The sequence below is a fragment of the Chionomys nivalis genome, chromosome 3, assembly GCF_950005125.1.
Source record: "Chionomys nivalis chromosome 3, mChiNiv1.1, whole genome shotgun sequence".
NCBI classification, from domain to species: domain Eukaryota; kingdom Metazoa; phylum Chordata; class Mammalia; order Rodentia; family Cricetidae; genus Chionomys; species Chionomys nivalis.
The window spans coordinates 112840297-112862555 of record NC_080088.1 but is presented as its reverse complement, the minus strand read 5'-3'; the positions used below and the strand labels follow the sequence as shown (position 1 = coordinate 112862555).

General features: G+C 47.2%; 1 protein-coding gene across 1 annotated transcript; it reads right to left on the bottom strand.

Annotated features, from left to right (window-relative positions):
- Positions 1 to 2981: 2981 nt before the first annotated feature.
- On the bottom strand, positions 2982 to 19762 carry Trafd1 (TRAF-type zinc finger domain containing 1). The gene is made up of 12 exons (XM_057765683.1): positions 19684 to 19762; positions 18194 to 18251; positions 12092 to 12227; positions 11961 to 12014; positions 10947 to 11352; positions 9863 to 10069; positions 6945 to 7021; positions 6156 to 6386; positions 5284 to 5404; positions 4439 to 4775; positions 3816 to 3888; positions 2982 to 3651 (listed from the first exon to the last, which is right to left on the bottom strand). The coding sequence occupies exons 2-12, from the start codon at positions 18238 to 18240 to the stop codon at positions 3598 to 3600; spliced, it is 1743 nt and encodes a 580-aa protein (XP_057621666.1). The 5' UTR covers positions 18241 to 18251; positions 19684 to 19762; the 3' UTR covers positions 2982 to 3597.
- Between the last annotated feature and the right edge of the window lie 2497 nt (positions 19763 to 22259).

The following is a 22259-nucleotide window of genomic DNA, read 5'->3' as shown; positions in this document are numbered from 1 at the left end:
GAGGTGTTCCACAGCGCCCTAGGGCAGAGACACTCGTGTAGTCTGGGGCATGCAGTGTGACCCTGAAGGTTTTTGGTTTTCTGCACCATGTGTCCACGGCAGCTCTACTGGGTGGAAAACCAGTAGAAAGGGATGCCTGTTCATCAGGACCCACATGAGAGACACCAAAGAGCCCCAACCCAGCCAGCAAGGTGAGGTCTGCAAGAGCAGAATGAAGCATCCACCTGCAACACCTCAAGCGTCTGAGGCATTGGTCCCAGAAAGAAACCAGCACAGTAGTGACTGGGAGAGCAACTCCCCTGGGTGTGCACAGACCTTTCTGCTGGGAGGCTCCACTGAGAAGGTCTCTAATGAAGACTGGAAGACAGTGGAACCAGGGGCACACATCTGCTGTACAGAACGGTGAAATATCTGTGAGGGATCCATCTTAGGTCACAGTTTCTGAACAAGGCCAGCCCATGTAAAATGACTGAGTTGAAGGAAACATTCTTAGGACTCAGGCTGTTTCCTGTTTCAATTTTAAAAAGGAATGTGGCTGGGCAAAGTGGCACACACCTTTAATCCCAGCCTTGGCAGGCAGAGGCAGGTGGATCCCTCTTGAGTTCCCAGCCAGGGCTATGTAGAGACCCTGTCTTCAAAAAAGAAAAAAAGAAGAAAGAAAAGGGTGGGGGCTGTGTGCCAGGAGAAAACAACAGAATCTCAAGCAGATGGGGGTGGGGGTAGGGGCTTTCAGCTATCCTAAAAGAAAGACCTGGGGCGGGGGAGGGGGGGGCTGGAGAGATGGCTCAGAGGTTAAGAGCACTGGCTGCTCTTCCAGAGGTCTTGAGTTCAATTCCCAGCAACCACATGGTGGCTCACAACCATCTGTACTGAGATCTGGTGCCCTCCTCTGGTGTGCGGGCATACATTGAGGCAGAATGTTGTAAACATAATAAATCTAAAGAAAGAAAGAAAGACAGACCTGGGGAAGTGCCAGCTGATTGTCATAGTGAAGGCTGCTGGGAGCTGCCTAAGGGCTTAGTGCCCATCCTGACTTGGTGAGTGAGTCTAAGCAGGAAGTAGACAACAGACACAACCTGAGGGGACAGAAGATAGGCTTTGAAGGTTGGCATTAAAGCAGTTTAAGGATGAAAAGAAGTTAGTCTGTGGAGAACCAAAGGACAAAGAGATGTTTAAAAATTGTTAGGGTCAGTCGAGGAATGCAGTGGTCTGGGTTCTGTGAAGAAATGCCGACACTACCTATATTGAGTCCAAAGGCTCTAAAGAGGTAAGGGACACACGCCCTCCAGCAGAGGGCGCTCTGTATATGGAAGCGGCACAGGCCACACATATAAGGTAGACTTCCAATTCTACGAGTGTGCAGAGCTTCAAAGGACAAAATCAGCTTTGTGTCTGTCGCGGAGACTTTGTAACCTAGAAAATGACAAATACCTTCTAACCCTAGCCGAGCAAAAGTTACCCGCTACATCAAACAACTGGGACAGACACAACTGGGAGACAGGTTTCCAGTTAACACCTACCAGCAAAGACTAAGCTCTAGTCAAGTGAGGGACAGTGGTACACTGAGGAGGAAAAGGGAAAAACTCAAGGTCAGCCTGGGTTACAGGAGGCCGTGTCTCTCAAACCACCTCCCCCCAGAAAAAGGAAAATAACAAGGATGTAAGTATGATCAGAGTTCATTATATGGGAAGGACATAGGCATTAGTTGTACCAGCACCCAGGGGGGCAAGGATTGTCACAAGTTCAAGGCCAGTCTGGTCTACTTAATAAATTCCAGGCCAAGGAGGATTACACTGTGAGACGTTTGACTTTTTAAGTATAAGAAAGTCATATTGAAATTACAACTAATATATACTAATTTAAAAAAAAACTAAGCAAGGGTATATAATACCTGCAACTCTGGGAATTCAGAGGGAATTACACTAAGGATATATGACAGTTTGAACAAAAAATGCCAAAGCAATGGCTTCAAATCATGGCTGTGAACAGCAGGATGGCTGAGACATCATGCAAATTCCTGAGAATACAGGGAAATCTTTTTGCTATCCTCAGCTTAATTTAGCGGCATGTGTGAGTGTATTTTAAAAGTTTTCACAAGCCATTCAGGACAGCAGATTACAAATGAGCCAAGCTGATGCACCACGTCTCATCCATACAGCATCCTGTGGGATGAGAGCTCTACTTCCTGGCAAGCCTGTGCTCCAGCCTGGGCCTCACCAGGGAGAGGCCAAGTTGCCCCAGACCCTTCCTGCCACCTCTTTCAAGTCCCAAGAGGATGACAGTGACACTGAAGATAGCTTTTGTGAACTAACCACCCTTTGTGAGTCTGTGTCTGAGTGATATATCTACCTACAGTATGTTTCACTGGGGACACAATTCTCTTTGGTGTCTGCGAAGCATATGACTGCTGTAGGTCATAGTTTCGATGCTCCATCCATGGAAGTGATGGTTCTTCCATCTGTCTACTCAATCCTTGTGGCTCACGGGAGTGCTGAAGTAGAAGTGGGTGTCCTTCAAAGGCATGGCTCCCTTTGGGATTCACAATTTTGTATATTTTGCTTTGAGACAAATCCTGAGCAATCTTCCTCAGCTTTCCAGTGGCTCCAAGTGTGCAGCAGTGTGGCTGGCCCAGGACTGAGGCTCCTAAGAAGCCTCCTTTTTCTCTTCTAGGCCCCACATACCTCCACACCTACAGTGAACCTCTCTCTGAGTGTCCTCCAAAGAACAAATTCTGGGGGAAACTGCCAACACTTAAGGTGAGGTCAGCCTGGTCTACAAGGGACCATCTTAAGAAACCCCTTGATTCTGGGCACTCTAAGAAGGAATATGTGCTGGAGATCCAACAAAGAGCTCACTCAGTTCCTCAACTGTGCCTACAGTCTAGAGGTTGAAACAGGAAGACTAGAAGTTCACAGTCAGTCTAGGCTATACAATGACTGCACACTCCACCATCTGCACAAAAAAACCCCACAAGCCTCAGCTGAGCTCTGAATACAAACTTTATTTCTATTACAAGGAAATAGATAATTAGAACAGTAAAACAAAAAGGGAAGGGGCTGGAACCTCAGTCCTCATGAGGGCAGGCGTGGCCCTGGTAGGGACATTGAGAATAAAGCAATACATTCCCCATCAGGAATAGAGGGTGGTGAGTGACCCAGAAGCACCAAGGTGGCCTCTAGTCCATGTACCTGCAGCTCAGCTTGTTCCTAACATGCTGTAAACCCAAGCTTAGGCCCTCACAAAGAATTGCTTCACTGGTAGCTCTGAGATTCCCAGAACCCTCCTCTCTGTCCACCAGGACCACAAAGCACCAAGAAGCAGTGGTGATGGTATGTCTATGGATGGAGCCCTTATGGGCCAAGAGGGCACAGATGCCCTCATCTCACTGCTGCCCAACAGTAGCAGCAAGGGTCTCCCAGCTAGCCCTCCCTCCAACCCAAACACCCACAGCACAATCTCAAAGACACAAAATGGCCGTAACCTGGAAAAAAAATCTGAAGTCTCTCCTGCTTGATGAGCCGGAGAGGCAGTTGGACACTGCACCAGCACATGCTGCTATGCATAGGGGTGGGCAGGAAGAGCCCCCCATAGTGACCATTACTCCTCTTCCTCCTCTGCATCCCCTGCTTCCTGTTGCTTCGGAGGCTTTGCCTGTTGAATAACACAAGGGGAGACTAAGCAGGGAAACTACTCTCAGACAGCTTTCCTCACAAAAAGCCACTGGGAGTCTGCCCAGCAAGACTTCTCATCTCACAACCCACCAGGCCCAGCCATGTCTGCATCTGCCCTGAGCGTAACTCTGGGACCCCAGTTACCTTTGGGGATCTGCTGTGGTAGCTGGCAGCTGCAGGGGTGACCCGAGAGCTCCAACCACCTTCACTCCTCCCACTGTAAAAAAAAAAACAAAACAGGAACCAAGTGTTGAGGGCTGGAGGAGGGGACACCAACACAGCAAACCCCTGTGCACAGCAGATATGGTGGCAACACAGGCAAAATCCAGACTCAATGAAAATGGGGCTCCACCCCGGCATCATGGGACATGATGGACCAGTGTGAACAGACTTTTCTTTTTTTTTTTTTTTTGTTTTTTCAAGACAGGGTTTCTCTGTGTAACAGTTCTAGCTGTCCTGGAACTAGTTCTAATAGACCAGGCTCGCCTTGAACTCGCAGAGATCCTCCTGCCTCTGCCTCCCGAGTGCTGGGATTAAAGGTGTGCGCCCCAACACTCTAAAAAAAAAAAAAAGACTCACTGCATTTTAATTATTCTGCGTGTGTGCAATGTATGTGGTGGTCAGAGGATAACTTTGTGACCTGCTTCTACGTGGATAGAACTCAAATCAGTGCTTTTACCCACTGAGCCATCTTGCCAGCCCCAGACTGCCTGCCCATGCTCTCTTTAGCCACTATCAGCTCCATCCACTCTGGGGCTGCTGCTTACCTGGCTCCATATCTCCCAGGGGGGCCCTGAGGAAAAGAGGGCGCAAGGTTTTCTGGATAGAGATTTTGAATAGAGTGGATCACTGGAGCATGCCCAGATGTTACAGGCCCATTCTGGCTGCCTCGATTCCGCCCTCGAATGTCCTGGCTGTCTGAGTTGTTGAGCTTCAGCACGTGAGGAGGGCTAGGCTGGCACTCAGATCTGGAGCCTGATGCTGAGTTCAACAGTGGGTTACAGGTAGTAACGTTGTTCATGGTTCTGCTGGGAGACAGCGAGTAAGTGGAGCCTTTTGCTGCTTCCTGCTTGACAGCATCCATGTAGCCTGAAGACAGTTCTCCTGGGAAGAGAAGGCGGTGGTGGCTTTAGGGAAAAGGCTACTTAGCTGTTAGTGCTGGATGCAGGGCAGACAACAGACAGCTGCTTCCCACTGAGCTCCAGAGGAGTCAGATGCTCTCTTCCCTACTCTGTATGCTGACTTTCTGACCCTTAGAGACGGTCTCCTAACTTAGCAGCGAACGGATGCTGGCAAACTTGGAGTAGTTTGCGATTGGCTTTGTGGTGGGAAGTTTCAGCAACAGTTCACATGCCCAGTCAGAGGATAATAAAGCAGTCAGGAGCTGTGGCTCCCCACAACCTGTGATTCACAGCTGTTTCTGACAATCGTACCCTACAAAATCTGCACTGATGACAGCTAGGGGTCATGTGGGGATCACTTAACCTCAACAGTTCCCCAGGAGACCCTCATGCGTGCCAATGAGTGGTGAGTTAAGCCTCCTGGAGAAGTGAGAAGTAGGAAGCATCCCTGAGCCAGCAATGCTGTGGCCTAGCTCAGCCCCAGCCGATACCCTGGTGTTTGATCCTCCTCCTGGGCAGCTCTGGTGAAGTGTCTTCAGGCTGGGAATCCTGTGTAGGGATGCCCTCCATTGCATGGTAGTTTGCTGTGGCTGGGCGTTGGTCACACTGCTCCTAAAAAACAAACAAACAAAAAAAAAAATGGAAAAGAAAGTGAGTACTGTTAGTACTTAGGGTGTTGGGGAGAAGAGCAAGAGAAGACGGGGTGATCATCCACCCCACAGGGACACTGAGAACCATTAAGAAAATCTGGAAGCTAAGAGGAAGCCAGATCCTGAGAATGGACAATCATCATGGGCTCCTGAGGCTCTGCGCAGGGATGCAGCAAGGGCTGGTGTGGAAAAGTCAGAAAGGTAATCTGGCTGGAGCATTGGAGTGGTGGCTTAGTCCAGTCTCTCCTAGGTGACAAACAGCAGGCTTGTCCTTGAAATCTGAGATGTATAAAGAGCAAAGAAAGAAATGAGGCCTGTACTGCTGGCTCTTCATTTAAAAAAAAAAAAAGTATATTCTGTGAACAACCTGTGATTCCAGATTAGAATATTGGAAAAGGACTTTGGAGTATGTAGTGTACCACCCCCTCCTTCTATCACAGAACCAGGCCACTACATGGAAAAGCCAGAGCTGGAGCCCAGGTCTCATGGACCTAACTCTCAAATAGCAGACAGAAGAGCCTGCCTGTCAAATGCAAGATGCCTCTGCTCTCAGGGAGGTGATCCTCAGCCCTCTGCAGTCTCAAATGCAGACACCATGGACTCAGCTACTAGAAAGCAGGGCTCTGAGGACAGGATGCAGCTGGAGGCCGGATGGCATCACCTGCACTCCCAGATGACCCACATGGGGACCAGAGGGCTCTAGGGATTCTCACCTGATGATGGAACAGCACCTCCTCTTCCAGCTGTACCCCACAGAACTCACAGGGGATGATAACGCTGTCTTCCACAGCAGCTGTGTTGCTCAGGCCCATTAAAGTGTCTAACTGGTTACTTGTTGCCTGCTGTAGAAAGTTCTGGAAGATGACACCAGGATCCTCTGCCCCCCTGATGGAAGAGCTGCCAGTATTGAGTGAACGTAAGGCATGTGAAGGGTTGCAGCTTGTCTGTCATTCAAAAAACATGTTACAAAATAAAGAGGTTAAGGGAAAATTATACTGCTAAAACATTTCTCCAAGAAACTGCTTCAACCCCAAGTGCAGAGCTGGAAGCCAGAGAGCACCACAGCACCTGCACCATCACATACCGCCCACGACGATACAATAAAACAGAGGCCAAACAGTCTTTTTATCCATGTTAAAGGACCAAGCACTAGATGTAGTCAAAATTTTCAGCAACATTTCTGAGAGCAGAAATGGTTGCCCAAAGCTGAGAGAGCTCGGTACCTTGTAAATGCTGGACTCGACCTCACTATATATGGTATAAAGGGAAACATGGCTCCCTTATAACCAGGCACAGGGTTACATGCTCACGGTCCCGGTTGCTTGGGACACTGAAGCAGAAAGGTCATTTGAGTCTAAGAGGGGATGAGGCTGAGCGCTGCAGCCATATGGTGAAACAGTTACACCTCACCACAGGCACTGCACTCATTATGGCTCTCGTGGCTTCTCACACTGACGATCGCCTGCTCATGTTCCTGTCAGAAGCTGTCAAGTAATACACACCTGATGGTCAATGAGCAGTTCCTCTGGATACAGCTCCTCACAGAACTCACAGGGCAGCAGAGTCTCATCAGCCGCACCTGGGGCCACAGGAACAAGACCCGCAGTCAACCTTTTCACCCGTAGAGGATCTGACACACAAGTCTGACTTGGGGCAGGGGAGGTGCTGGACTGCCGTGAAAGGACACAAATAAACAATCTGGTTCAAGGGGAGGTTTCACAAGAAAAGAAAATTTGAGAAAGACTGTTTGGAAACAGGACACTTGAAAAGAAACAATTAGGTAAAGATGGAATGACCTAAACATAATGAAGGAAGAACCCCATCATAAAGGGTCAGGAAACACAGACATCTGGCTGTACATTTTGTTTTGTTTTGTTCTTTGTTTTCAAGACAGTCCTGGCTATCCTGGAATTCACTCTGTAGATCCTCCTGCTTCTGCCTCCCCAGTGCTGGGATTAAAGGCGTGCACCATCACACTTGGCTCTTCTCCCCACCCGCCCCCATTGCTTGCTGTACAGTCTTACTACCAAGCAAGAATCCTGGTATGGGCTGGAGAGATGACTCAGCAGTTAAGACCACTCCTGCTCTTCCAGAAGTCCTGAGTCCAATTCCCAGCAACCACCTGGTGGCTCACAACCATTTGTAGTAAGATCAGGTGCCCTCTTGTGGCATGCAGAACACTGTATACATAATGAAAAAATAAATCTTTTTTATTTTTATTTATTTATTTTTTAAATATTTATGTATTTATTATATATACAATATTCTGTCTGTGTGTGTGCCTGCAGGCCAGAAGAGGGCACCAAACCCCATTACAGATGGTTGTGAACCACCATGTGGTTGCTGGGAATTGAACTCAGGACCTTTGGAAGAGCAGGCAATGCTCTTAACCTCTGAGCCATCTCTCCAGCCCAATAAATCTTTTTTAAAAAAAAAAGAATCCTGGTATATGGCACACTCTATATAGCCTTGGCACTTGGGAGGATGAGGCGAGGCTACAAAGATAGCTTGTCTCAAAAAAAAAGAAAATAGTGAAAAAGCTATAGACAGTCCTGACAGAACTGTATCGAGACACTAGACATGGAAAACAGCCAAACACAGAGGAAGAACGCTCTGCACAGATAGCTACTATGGACTTTTCAAAAGTACCAGTGTGGCCGGGCAGTGGTGGCGCATGCCTTTAATCCCAGCACTCAGAGGCAGAGTCAGGTGGATCTCTGTGATTTCCAGGTCAGTCAAGATTGTATAATGAGACCCAGTCTCAAAATGATAATAATAAACCAAACCAAAAGTGCCGATGCATAAACACTTGGAACAAAAACAAGTGCTAAGGAACAGTATTAAGTATGTAAGAGCCGTGGCCAGGTGGTGGTAGCACACATCTCTGATCCCAGCACTACATAGGAAAACTGTCTCAAAAAACAAACCACACACACCAAAAAAGTGAGAAACTTTTGTGACATTGTCTTGTTTACACAGGAGGGTGCTCTTGTTAAGAAGTATATGTTTGGATAAGAGAGCTCAAGGGGAATATACTGAGGTAAGTGTAGAGAACAGAGCACAGATGATGAGCTTTTGGGGTTCACTGACTGTTCTGAGAACGGTTCAGAATAGGGGTGGCTCTCGGGAGGCAGATGCAGGCGGATTTCTGTGAGTTCGAGGCCAGCCTGGTCTACAGGAGCTAGTGCCAGGTCAGGCTCCAAAGTTACAGAGAAACCCTGTCTCAAAAAAACCAAAAAAAAAAAACAACAAAAAAACCCCAAAAAATACAAAAACAAAAAAAGAAGAGGGGTAAGGAGGCAAAAATAATACAAAGACTATCTCATTAAACACTTGTATTTTCAGCCAGGCGGTGGTGGTGCACACCTTTAATCCCAGCACCCAGGAAGCAGAAGCAGGCAGATCTCTGTGAGTTCGAGGACAGCCAGACTACACAGAGAAACCCTGTCTTGAAAAACTAAAAAAACATAGCCGGGCGGTGGTGGCGCACGCCTTTAATCCCAGCACTTGGGAGGCAGAGGCAGGCAGATCTCTGTGAGTTCGAGACCAGCCTGGTCTACAAGAGCTAGTTCCAGGACAGGCTCCAAAACCACAGAGAAACCCTGTCTCGAAAAACCAAAAAAAAAAAAAAACTAAAAAAACAACAATAAATACAATCTATATTTTTGAGACAGATTCTTGTGATACAGCCCAGGCTTGGAATTCACAGAGATTTGCCTACTTTACATCCCAAGTACTGGGATTAAAAGTGTATGATAGGGCTGGAGAGATGGCTCAGTGGTTAAGAGCATTGCCTGCTCTTCCAAAGGTCCTGAGTTCAATTCCCAGCAACCACATGGTGGCTCACAACCATCTGTAAAGAGATCTGGCGCCCTCTTCTGGCCTTCAGGCATATATGCAGACAGAATATTGTATACATAATAAATAAATAAATATTTAAAAAAAAAAAAAAAGTGTATGATAATAAACCTTTATTTATTTAAAATTTTTGTTTGTAGTGGGAGATGGCACAATTATGCCATGGGGCTCATGTAGTGTCAAAGAGCAACTATGGGAGTTGGTTCCAAACCCAGAATCGCTGGTCTTGGCAACAAGTACCTCTAACCAATGAGCCATCTCACAACCCAGTATTTCAATTATTCATGAGTTATATAATGTAAAACTAACAAAAATTATGGTGACAGGAGGGGCTGGAGAGACTGCTCAGTGGTTGAGAGCCCTTGCTGTTCTTGCAGAGGACCCGGTTCTCTTCCTGGCACCTGAGTGGTGGTTCACCACCAATGCAGCTCCAGTTCTAGGTGCTTCTGCTTCCTGAGGCACTAAGTGCAGATGGTGCATATACATACAAACAGGCAAAACACTCATAAAAATTAAAAAACAGTAAAACATTGTAGAGTCTATGCAGAATAAGCAGACTTACCCTTTATGTCACCCAGAGAAGTGGACCCACCATGTGCTGGATCCGCCTCAGGCACAGACCCCCAGAAGCCCTGTTCTGCCATGCTGGAGGCCTGTCCCTCATTCTGCAGACTCAGGGCCAACATGAAGTCCAAGTGTGCATTATTTTCAGCACTCTCTCTTGACGACTGCTGACTTCTATTCCTTTCCTGCCTTTCTTGTTCTTCAACTGGGAAGAAAACAACTCATTAGCACATTAGAGATTGCCACCATCCATGTCTGACAAGCTGTCAAGATTAACAGAAACTTGCCAACCTCACTAGCAACCTGAACCCTCTGCTGTCAGGGACTCTGAACCTGCCGGGAGACAACAGTCCATTGGGATCATAAACAAATGACTAGTCAACAGTATTACTGAGCTGTCACTATGAGACAGAAACCATGCTGGACACTGCGTATGTCTTATCTGTGCTATGAATAAGCAGACTCAGGCTGTGTAGACAACCTGAGTCTGACCTTTCCCTGTGCCTGTGAGCCATTAAGAATCTGAGAACAAGGCAGAGGCAGGCGGATCTCTGAGTTCGAGGCCAGCCTGGTCTACAAGACTTAGTTCCGGGACAGGCACCAAAGCTACAGAGAAACCCTGTCTCGAAAAACCAAAAAAAAAAAAGAATCTGAGAGCAAGCTGGGCGATGGTGGCGCACGCCTTTAATCCCAGCACTCGGGAGGCAGAGGCAGGCGGATCTCTGTGAGTTCGAGACCAGCCTGGTCTACAGAGCTAGTTCCAGGACAGGCTCCAAAGCCACAGAGAAACCCTGTCTCGAAAAAAAACAAAAAACAACAACAACAACAAAAAAAAAAGAATCTGAGAGCATTCTGCAGGTGCCTCGGGGACTATGGACACTGTCAGGCCTAGCACCATCAATCCTAACAGCAACAGCATACCACAAGGTTCCATCATTCCTGCTCTACAGGCAAGTCTAGCATCCTCTCCAGTGAGTGTCCTCTGTTTCTAGTATCAAGATCTATTGGCTCCAAAGTCCTGTTGCCCTTTTGTCCTAGGGTTGCGGCCTCACTCTCATTTCCTAAGGCAAAATACAACGCACCCAGATTATTCTGAACTGGAAAATGGGCTGTCGTGTTCCTCTGGCTGACAGTCCTACTGTGGAAAGGGTCCAACTCAAAGGCTCTCAGGGGCCTTCCAGGGAGTCTCATGGGAGGGTCCAGGGCCTCAATCTGTCTGAGGAGCTGGGATGCAATCCAGATTCCATCCTGACTCCAAGACTCATCATAGGCATCAGGAGGGATGGCAGCCTCATTTCTCTTTTCCTCCTCCACTCTCCCACAGACTTCAGGGTGGGTCTTCAGCTCTTTCACAAGCACATTGCGCCCACAACTGCCACACAGCTCTGTCCGGGCGCCACAGTAATCTTCATGCTCCTTTAGCTTGAGAACAGAAAGCTCCAGATCACAGTGCTGACAGACAGCAAGTCGCAGAGGACACTCAGTCTCCTGCAAGGCAAGGCGGAAAGGTGCTTATACACAGGCTGGAGTTCAGCACAGGGCAAGAAAACTCCGACTCTGGCTAGAATGCTATGCTTTCTAAGAATTATAACCTGTGGGGCCTGTTTGATGGTTTTGCAAGTGAAAGTGCATGCCTCCAAAGCTGACAGCCTGAGTTTGAAGTCCAGGACCTACATGGTGGAAGAAGAACTGACTCCTACAAGTTGTCCTGACCTCCACATTTGCACTGTGGCGCACAGACAGCACATACACACACTAACTAAAAGTAATTTAAAATAAAAGGAAATGCCAGCTTTCAACATATAAGATAAGTCACAGACTTGGTTTCATATGTCCCAGGAAGGCATCAACAGGTCAAACTCATTGGACAGACAGACTTGGTTCCAAAGGAGAAAGAACAAAATTCCAAAGGAAGGGAGTACAAGAGCTAGGTAGTCCCATCTGGCGGGAGTCAGCCAAAGCTTCAAATGGGCCTTGAGCCTGGCTCTGCACGAGAGAGGGTGGAAAACAGGCTGTGTATTGGCTTTCTTACTGCTCGTGGCTCTGATCTCACCGGGCTTGGCCCCAGAAGTCCCTCTTCCCAGGGTGAGACTAACCGTATGCTGCTGTAAGTGCCTCTTCTCCAACTTCTTGTTACATTTGCATGTCACCTAGGATAAAAAGAGTCAATCAAGTGTCTCTGTAACAACATATTTTCCTATTACATATCAGGGAATGGGCAGTTCACCTGACAGTGCTCTGTGGCCATGTGAATGTCCATGTCAGATTTGGGAAATGGTTCCTTGCAGACAGGGCACACCCCAATGTTCCTTTGACAGTGGATTTCATGGATGGTAAAATTAAACACAGGAATTTCCTTTTTGCTACAGAAATAAGCAAAAAAAAAAAAAAAGGCAAACATTACTAACTGATCAATGACTTTTCTCAAAGAGTGATCATCACATGGGCACCCATCCTACAGGTCTTCGTCTCCATGAACATTTTGGTTATATGCTTATCTTTTCACAGGCTGGCCTCAAGTCACTATGCAGGAAAGACCTTGATCTTCCTTTCTCTACCTCCCAGGTAAGACTATAGGTGTGGATCACCATGCCCCACTTGTTTTTGAGACAGATTCTCACACTGGAACACAGACATCCTCAAATTCATAGCAATCTTCCTGCCCTAGCTTACTGAGTGCTGGAATGAAGGTGTTAACTACTTTGCCTGACTAACAATTTTTTATTTCTGTCTTGTTTGCTTATTTGCTATTTTACTTTTAAGACAGGGTGTTGCTATTGTAGCTCTGGTTGGCCTGGACCTCCTTCCTTAGCCTCTCAGGTTCAGGCCTTCAAACCCTGATATTCCCATGTCCTGGAATATCAGATGCCATAAGAAAAGAGGTAACCACAAACAATTTCAGGGGCTGGTGAGATGGTTCAGTGAACCAAAGTACTTGTTGCCAAGCCTAGCAACCTAAATGTAATCCTAAAGGGATGGCGGGTGGAGAGAGAACTGATTCCAAAGGCTGTCGTTTGGCCTTCATTGCAGTGTGGCATGCATGTGCATGTGCACACATACAAAATAAAAACAAAATATACTAGACAGCATTTAGGAAGAAAGGATTTTCAATCACAACAAACTTTTCTACTAACTGCCTAGTTGTGTCCAATGCAATGTTGATGCTGAGGAATACCTTATCCCTTCCTTTAGTTATTTACTCATTTATTTTTGGTATTTCGAGATAGGGTTTCTCTGTGTGGCCCTGGACGTCCTGACCTCAAACTCAGATATCTGCTTGCTCAGAACATGTGCTGGGATGACAGAAAGACAGGTATGGTGGCACACAATATAGGAGCCAGATAGGTAGATTTGAGTTTGAGGCCAGCATTGTCTAGAGAGTGACTTCGATTCAGGATAGCCAGAGCCACACAGAGAAACCCAATGTTGAAAATGAAAGGGTGGGAAATGGGGATCAGAGAGAGATGACAGAAAACTTCAAAGACCAAATGTTTTCTTGTTTGATTGGAAGGTTGGTTTTGTTTTGAAAACAGGATCTCTCTATGTAGACCAGGTTATCCGCTAACATACGAGAGATCCACCTGCCTCTGCCTTCCAGGTACTGGAATCAAAGGTATATGCCTGGCTAAAGACCAACATGGTTTTATATTCGGTATATTTAGTTTGTGTATATGGGTGTTATGCCTGCATGTATATATGTGTACATGTCTGGTGCCCATACAAGCCAGAAGATGGCATCAGATACCTTGGAACAGACAGCTTGGGAGCCACCATATGGGAACTGAATCTAGATCTCCTCTGTAAAAGCACTACTATTAATCACTGGGTGGTGGTGGCACACGCCTTTAATCCCAGCACTTGGGAGGCAGAGGCAGGTGGATCTCTATGAGTTCAAGGCCAGGCTGGTCTACAAGAGCTAGTGCCAGGACAGGTTCCAAAGCTACAGAAAAACCCGTCTCGAAAACAAACAAACAAACAAACAAACAAACAAGAGCACTATTAATCATTGAACCATCTACCCAGTCTAAAACCAAAACCAACCTTTTTTCATTTGGTTGGTTTGTTTTTCAAAATAGTGTTTCTCTGTTTAACAGTCCTGGCTGTCCTGGAACTTGCTCTGTAGACCATGCTGGGCTCAAACTCACAGAGATCCTCTGACCTCTGCCTCTGGAGTACTGGGATTAAAGGCGTGCGCCACCACACCCAGCTATGTATTTGAAAACCAACTTTTATTTATTTATTTATTTATTTATTTTTAAATATTTATTTATTATGCATACAATATTCTGTCTGTGTGTATGCCTGCAGGCCAGAAGAGGGCACCAAACCTCACTGCAGATGGTTGTGAGCCACCATGTGGTTGCTGGGAATTGAACTCAGGACCTTTGGAAGAGCAGGCAATGCTCTTAACCGCTGAGCCATCTCTCCAGCCCCGAAAACCAACTTTTTTTTTTTTTTTTTTTTCGTTTTTCGAGACAGGGTTTCTCTGTGGTTTTGGAGCCTGTCCTGGAACTAGCTCTTTAGACCAGGCTGGTCTCGAACTCACAGAGATCTGCTTGCCTCTGCCTCCCAAGTGCTGGGATTAAAGGCGTGCGCCACCACCGCCCGGCCCAACTTTTAAAAAGAGATTTAGCTTCAATATTTTTGACATGCATGTATGTATGGGTATGTGCACATGAGGGCAGGTGTCCATGTGGACAGAGGCATCTGATTCCCCTAGAGCTGGAATTATAGGTGATTGTAAACCACAAGATGTCAGTGTTGGGAACTGAACTCAAATACTCTGCTGGAGTGGTGCATGCTCTAACCACTGAGCTATCTCTACAGCTTTCAAAAGCTGCAATATAAACAGTTCCTCAGGCTGGCCAGCAGGCGTGGGCTAGGTCAGTCTGCCGTGCTAAGCTGCTTTTCATCTTTAAGTTGCTCTGCTCTGGGTAACCTTGTTTTCACTAGCTTCTCCCTTGTGCTGTTTGAACTCCCTTAGCACAGTTATTTATACACTGTCCCAGGCCTTAGACTCCTTCAAATTAGAACAGACTGAAAATCAGGATGTCTCAGCCAAATGTCATTTTGCTTCTCAAGTCACATTTTCTTATTTTCTTTTTTTGGTTTTTCGAGACAGGGTTTCTCTGTGGTTTTGGAGCCTGTCCTGGAACTAGCTCTTGTAGACCAGGCTGGTCTCGAACTCACAGAGATCCGCCTGCTCAAGTCACATTTTCTTACTTTATCCATGCCAATGATGACAAAGCCACTGACTTACATGCAAATGATGCGCGGAGAGTCTACAGTGGCAAAGAGGGAACACCAGTAGAAAGCCACTCTCTAAAATGCGCCCTCCACCCATGAGGGCAGGGCCAGCAGCAGAGCAGAGCAAACTCCTCCACCAGCACCTCCCACCGCCATGTGGTAAGTGAACAGGCACACCACACTGCAGTTCCACTCAGTGGATAAAATGTTTGCTGTACTAGCACACTTGAGTTTAGATTCCCAGACACATGTAAAAGCCAGGTGTCATGGCAGAGACAGTCAGATTTGGGGCTTGCGAAATGGCAAGATGCCCACTACACATGTACACAAAAAGAATAAAAAGTTCTTTCTTCATTAGTTTTCAGTAAGAGTATTAGTGCAAAGTGTGGGAAGATGGCTTGGAGGATTAGAGCACTCACTGCTCTTACAGAGAATCTGGAGTCAGTTCCCAGAACTACAAGGTGGCTCACTACTACCTGTAACTCTAGCCTAAGGGGACCCAGTGCCCTCTTCTGATCACCATAGGCATGAGGCACACACATGGTGCACATACATATATGCAGACAGACCACTCACACAAACAAATCTTAAGTGTGTGTATGAATGGAGTCAGGAGCAGTGATGCATGCCCATAACCCAGCACTCAGGAGCTAAGGCGAAAAGATCAAGAGTTGGAACTAGTAGGCTACAAACTAAAGTCTGGGGCCACACAACAAAACAAACCTTATCTCAAAGGAGGAAGGAAAATTCTTGAGAAAGCCACACGAGGAAGCAGCTACTCTCGCCTCCCTGCATAGTTCTCATTCCAACAGGCAAAGACACCGCATGGTAGAAACCAAGAACAGAGTCTGGCAAGATGTCCTCTGAACCACAGCAAGCAGCAGCATTCATACACCCTCTTACTCATATACAAAATATATGGTTTGGGGGTTTTGTTTGGTTGACTGGGTTGTATGTTTTGTTGTTGTTGATTTTTCAAGACAGTGTTTCTCTGTGTAACTTTGGCTGTCCTGGAACTCACTCTGTAGACCAGACTGGCCTCGAACTCAGAGATCCACCTGTCTTTGCCTCTCAAGTGCGGGATAAAGATGTGCGCTGCCACCACTTGGCTTGACACTGCAAATTCTCTTTTGGGGGGTAGGAGGTGAGACAGATTTTACTGTGTAACAGTCTTGACTGTCCTGGAACTCACTCTGTAGAACAGGCTGACTTTGAACTCAGAGATCCACCTGTCTTTGTCTCCCAAGTGCTGGAATTAAAGGCATGCATCTACACCACCCAGCAAATCTATGGGTTTTTTTAGGTTTCTCTTTCAACACTTGGATTAAAACATGAAAATCCTAAGTTTAGCATTCAAGACTGCTGCACAGACCTCACTAGCAGTCTTCCAACCATGACACGATAACAATTGACCATAGCTGCCTTAGGAATTGGTTTCCTGCCACCATGCTAGCACATGCCCCAGGTTTAATCCCCTGCACTCAAAGTGGGGGAAAAGGAGGTGGTGGTGAGGAGGCATGGTGGCTTATCCTTTAATCCCAGTCCTTGGGTGTGCTGCTTCCTGCTGAGTCTGCTCCCAGACTGGACAAGTTCATGCTGTAGTTACCAACAGTAGGAAGTTCACACCTCCAGACCTAGTGCTTGGAAAGTAAAGATTGAAGGTCTGTGATTTAGGTCATTTTTGACTATTCGCTGTCTTTGAAACTAGCCTGAGCTACATGAACCATCTCAAAAAGAAGAGCCCAGCATGTAACTCATACTTGTCATCCCAGAGCTCTGGAGGTTACATATCTAATACTAGGCCAGCCTGGGCTAAATACCAAGACCCTGCTTCCAAACATCCCACAAGTGAAAGAAAAAAAAGTTTATACTGATCTGCTTAGCTAACTTTTCCATCACTACACATAGAGCCAGTTCACAAAGACTGTCCCAAGCACCCGAAGACAACCCTGGGACCACTCGGGGAACTCCTTCCTTTCACACTGGGAGAGGAAGGTGGATCTCTAAGTTCAATGCCATCTGTTCTGCAAAGAGTTCCAGGCCAGCCATGAGACCATCTCAAAAATAAATAAATAGAAACAAAATATCTACTTTTGTAAACATAAAAAAAAAAAATCAAGTTTGCTTATTGTATGTGAATAAAGACTGCAGGGACAGAAGGTAGCTCAGTGACAGAGCCTGCCTACCACACACAAGGCTACATACAATTCCTACCACTACCTACCACCACTTCCAAAAAAGGTGAAGAGTAAGGATTTTTATTGTTGTTTTTTTGTTTTGTTTTTTGGAGAAGGGGCTCCCTATATAGCACACGGTAGACCAGGCTGGCCTCGAACTCACAAAGATTTTCCTGCCTCTGCCTCCAGAGTGCTGGAATTAGGTATGTGCCACCCCACCCATCTCCAGTATCTTTTTTAAAAATTTTATTTATTTTATTCTCTATATGGGTGTTTTGCCTGCCTGCATGTCTGTAAACATGTGTGCCTGTTGTCCAGAAAGGCCAGAACCATTGGATCTTCTGTGACTGGAGTTTCAGATGGTTGTGAGCCACCACTGGGCTCTGGTAACCAAACCCAGGTCCTCTAGAAGAGCAAACAGTGCTCTAACCACTTAGCCGTCTCTCCAGCCCTAGTCTTTTCTTGCTAAGTCATCCATTAAAGGCAGGACAGAGTCCCAAGCCCCAGCTTGATCCATTCCAATCCTTATTCTACCCAGGAAACCGTCCCACCAAGTTCTAAACAAGCAATTTTCCCAAATGGTTAAAAGGCTCTAGTTCCAATGACTTGTACAGTTTATGGTTACACACCCCCAGTCACAACCTGCAAATAAAACACCCAAGTCTTAAGCCGGGCGGTGGTGGCGCACGCCTTTAATCCCAGCACTTGGGAGGCAGAAGCAGGCGGATCTCTGTGAGTTCGAGACCAGCCTGGTCTACAAGAGCTAGTTCCAGGACAGGCTCCAAAACTACAGAGAAACCCTGTCTCGAAAAAACAAAAAAACAAACAAACAAACAAAAAAAAACACCCAAGTCTTTACAGAGCTGGCATGGCCTCATGTCCAACCTTTAGACCCCATGTCTTACCAGTTGTCACACAGCCGAGCAGCCTGGTCATCTGGAAACTCAGCCATCTTAGCTCTTCCTGGAAAGTGCAAAGGAAGAGATGTCACTTTCTGTTTCATTTCTGCTTCAGGGATGACATGCAAAAGAATAAACACTCGGGGCATTCCTTTCCACTGGTTTTTAAATTTCCAATTAAAAAAAATGAGACTTACAAAATGTTGCAAAAAAAGCTTAAAATACAAATAATTCTCTTATGGCCTTCACCCAACTGCAGTAAAAGTTAACATTCTTAAGTCCTAATATTAATTTTAAAAATAACTGTAACTAATCTATAGACTTTATTCAAATGTCAGTGAGATCACCAGTCTCCTTTTCTGGTTCAGTCCTGAAACACATAAAGCACTTAGATGTTGCTCCTCACTCTGATTTGAAATCCCTCTAGTTTTTTTCTCTTATTGCTTATTCAGTTAATTAGTACCTGAATCACAGCTTGCTAGTCACTAGCAGTTAAGAGTAGTTCCTAGCTACCGGCTAGTTATTTTGTAGAGAATCCTTCAGTCTGGGTTTGCCTGATGTTTTCTTGGGACTAAATTCATGCTATACACTTTTGGCAGGAGTATCATTGCTGTGATGAGACTCGGCTGGGGCTCAGGTGGTACAGGGAGGGCCCTGTGTTCCCTGACCAGCCATCAAACTGGGCATGATGGTACATGCCTGTAATATTACCACTAGGGATATATGGAGGCAGAAGAATCCGAAGTTCAAAACCTTCTTGGCAATATAGTAAGTTAGTAAGTTCAAAGTCAACCTGGGATGCATTAGACCCTATTTCATAGAAAACACAACCGAAAAAAAAAAAAGGCAGCAGCGAACTCATGTTGGTACATCACATCAAAAGGAACAGGATGACTAGTGAAGTTGCCTGCTTAACTGAGATGGGGCCTACCATGGTTTTTCTCTGTCAAGTTTGAGGCCCTCCCACCCGGGCACGCCAGGCAAAGTCCTTTCTCTCGTTTTCCGTACAAATGGCGAAGCGCTGTCAACTGCAGCGTCAATGTTTACATTACTCCTTCCCATGACACAGAAATAGATTTAGGTACTGACTGCTAACAGGGCGCCAGGCTGATCTGGGCATTGTCAAGCCACCTGCCACTCTCGGTGGCCTGGCAACTGAGACTATTAACGAATTAAAGAGTCCAATGTCGCAGAGCCCAGAAAATAAGCAAACGAATCTAGGTAACCTAAGGTGAGTGTCTTAAGGGAAAGCTCGCAGACAAAGCGGGCTGCGGGGCGGACGGACCTCTAGCGACGGCAGGGAAGGCTCTGCGGGCAGGAGGCCCGGGGAGGCGAAGGCAAGGCCCGGCCACACGCCACGACCGCGCCTCGGGGAGCAGCAGTTCTGCTCTCCGCGGGTCGGAGCGGTTGGAGCCGGCCCGACCTCCACCTCTCGCCGCGAGCCTCGGTCACCGCCGCTGCCACCCGCCCCGCCCCACCCCGCCGCCCACGTTCACCTCGGAGCCCAGCGGGAACGCCACCGCCACAGACGCCTCGGCCGCCCCGCGCCGACAACGGCCCAGCCACCAGGCTGCTTCCCACCGTCACCGAGGGGCGCGCCCATTGGACGGCCGCGGGGCAATTCCGGACGCCCATTGGTCGGCAGCGCTGCCGCTCCCTCTGGCCCACCTCCTCATTCCCATTGGCTTACGGAAACCAGGGGGCGTGGTCTGTACGTTCCCCGACCCCCTCACCTCGGAAAGCGGAGGCCTCTGTGGACTCAGGCACTGATTGAATGATACTGGGCCAACATTCCCGATCCGATGTGCCCGGTAAGACGGTGGGTGGCGTTTGTGCCTTGTCATGGGCCGTTAATACCCACTTGCCATCCACTCGTCATTAACGCTTCCTCGTGCCAGACCTCTTGGAGGCGCTGGAGACTCGGATGCGACAGCCAAAGCCTCCTTAGGCCTTGGTGGAAAACCTCACCTGAGCATCTCATACCTCATGGATACAGAGGTGAAAATTCGAAGTCTGACCTGGCGTGTAAACTGCAAAGAGCTGTGTAGAGGGAGAGTGGCTCCGTGGTTCAGAGAGCTTGCTGCTCTGACAGAGGACCCAAGTACGGAGCTCAGCAACCACAACAGGTGGTTCACAACCACCTCTATGTTCAGCTCCAGGATAGCCAATGATTCGGTCCTCTGCAGGCAGACAGACAGCCCGACCGACACACACAAAAGCAAAATATTTTTAAAATGTTAAAGAGAAAAAGCAAAACCCTGAGACACACACCTTTAATCCCAGCACTCTGGCCTCAACTGCCTATGCTCCAAGGTTGACCTCATTCAATATCCTCCTGCCTCCATCTCCCAAGTGCTGGTTTTGCAGGCTTGTGACCTCAGCCAGCTGATTGCCATATGTTTCTATTTCTCTCAAATATTTGAAATTAGAACTGTGGGTTTGCTGTTGGTTCTGCTGCTGTGGTTACCCATGTTTCTGTTTTTTGTTTTTAACTGACAAACTGTTTCTGAAAGTGACGGCACCATTTAACATTCCCATCGGGAATGGAGAAAAGTTCCAGATGCCCCACATGTTCCCAACAAGATATAAATACATTCAGAAGAAATAAACCAGAGAATGGCAGTCCTGTCTCCTGGAAACAATCACTTTCCTCACTGGGAAGGTGACTCAGAGGCTCCCTCGGATTCAGAGTTTCCAAGGGAAGGTCAGCGGTGATGTGGGAAGGCTGACTGACCACCTCAGAGTCGGCTTAACTGCTTGCCTTTGTTAAAAATGAAAGTTTGGGGCTCACTGTGACAGCGAACACATTTAATTCCAGCACTTGGGAGGCTGAGGCAGGAAGATGGCTGTAGTTCTAGGCTAGCCTGGTCTACATGGTGAGACCCTCTGTCCAAAACAGTAAACAGTCCAGTGTGGAGATGCCCACCTTGTTCCCAGCACTCAGGAGGTAGAGGCCGATAGATCTCGAGGAGTTCCGGGACAGCCAGGGCTACATAGAGAGACTCTGTCTAAAACAAAGACATGAATGGAGAAGGGGGCTAACAGAGAAAAGAAAAGAGATCAGTAGAATGGGGGTCACAACAGAGGGTGAGGGTAGCATGTGTGAGAATGTCATAAGGAAACATATGCTACTAAAAGCATTTCAAATTAATATTTGGATGTGGATAGCCCTCTGTCTCCACATGTGTGGCAAATTATCTGAATCTGAATGTCATAGTCAAAACATCTGTCTGAGCTCTGCCAGCTTCAGTACTGACTGTGTGGAACTTGGATAAAGCCCCAGGGGAGGAGGTGGTGTGCTGCCCTTCTCAGCCCAGCTGGGCTCAAGGCTCTGCCAGGCTGAGAGAGGGAGCCCCGCCCTAGACAAGGCTGTCACTACTTCTACCCCCAACTCCCAACCCCCACTTCAGCTCCAGGCTCTCCTTAACAGGAAGTTTAGGCACCTGGTCCTTGCTGCCTGCCCCTTCACTTTCTCCCTCTGACTTCCCAGCAACTACTGAGATTCTCAGACCCCTGGCCAGATGCCCAGCTGGGACTGGGACTCACTTCGGAAGAGTCTCCATACTCGCTGAGTTATAGCCAGGTGCTCACGGGGTTTATTTAACTCTAGTTTCTTCAAATTGTTAGTTTTGTTTTTGCTGCTTAGCGATAGACATTAAAAGTTACTCTCGGGGGCTGGAGAGATGGCTCAGAGGTTAAGAGCACTGACTGCTCTTCCGGAGGTCCTGAGTTCAATTCCCAGCAACCCACATGGTGGCTTACAACCATCTGTAATGAGATCTGGAACCCTCTTCTGGCCTGCAGGCTTACATGGAGGCTGAACACTATGTACATAATAAATAAATAAATCTTTAAAAAAAAAAAAAGTTACTCTCCTTGTCACTGACAAGCAGCAAATTTATTTATTTATTGTTTGGTTTGGTTTGGGTTTTGGGTTTTCAGGACAGAACTTCTCTGTGAAACAGTCCTGGCTGTCCTGGAACTCATTATGTGGACCAGGCTGGCCTCAAACTCAGAAATCCACTTTCCTTTGCCTCCTAAGTGCTAGGTGTGCACCACCACCACCTGGCTA

Bases quoted from the DNA above. Each gene is read 5' to 3' on its own strand.
- Trafd1 (XM_057765683.1), bottom strand. From the start codon at position 18,240: ATGGCTGAGTTTCCAGATGACCAGGCTGCTCGGCTGTGTGACAACTG. The intron at 10,070-10,946 runs GTGCGTTGTATT...TTTTCTTCCCAG, and splicing joins TCCAGTTCAGAATAATCTGG to TTGAAGAACAAGAAAGGCAG. The intron at 7,022-9,862 runs GTAAGTCTGCTT...CTGTGGCCCCAG, and splicing joins TTCTCTGGGTGACATAAAGG to GTGCGGCTGATGAGACTCTG.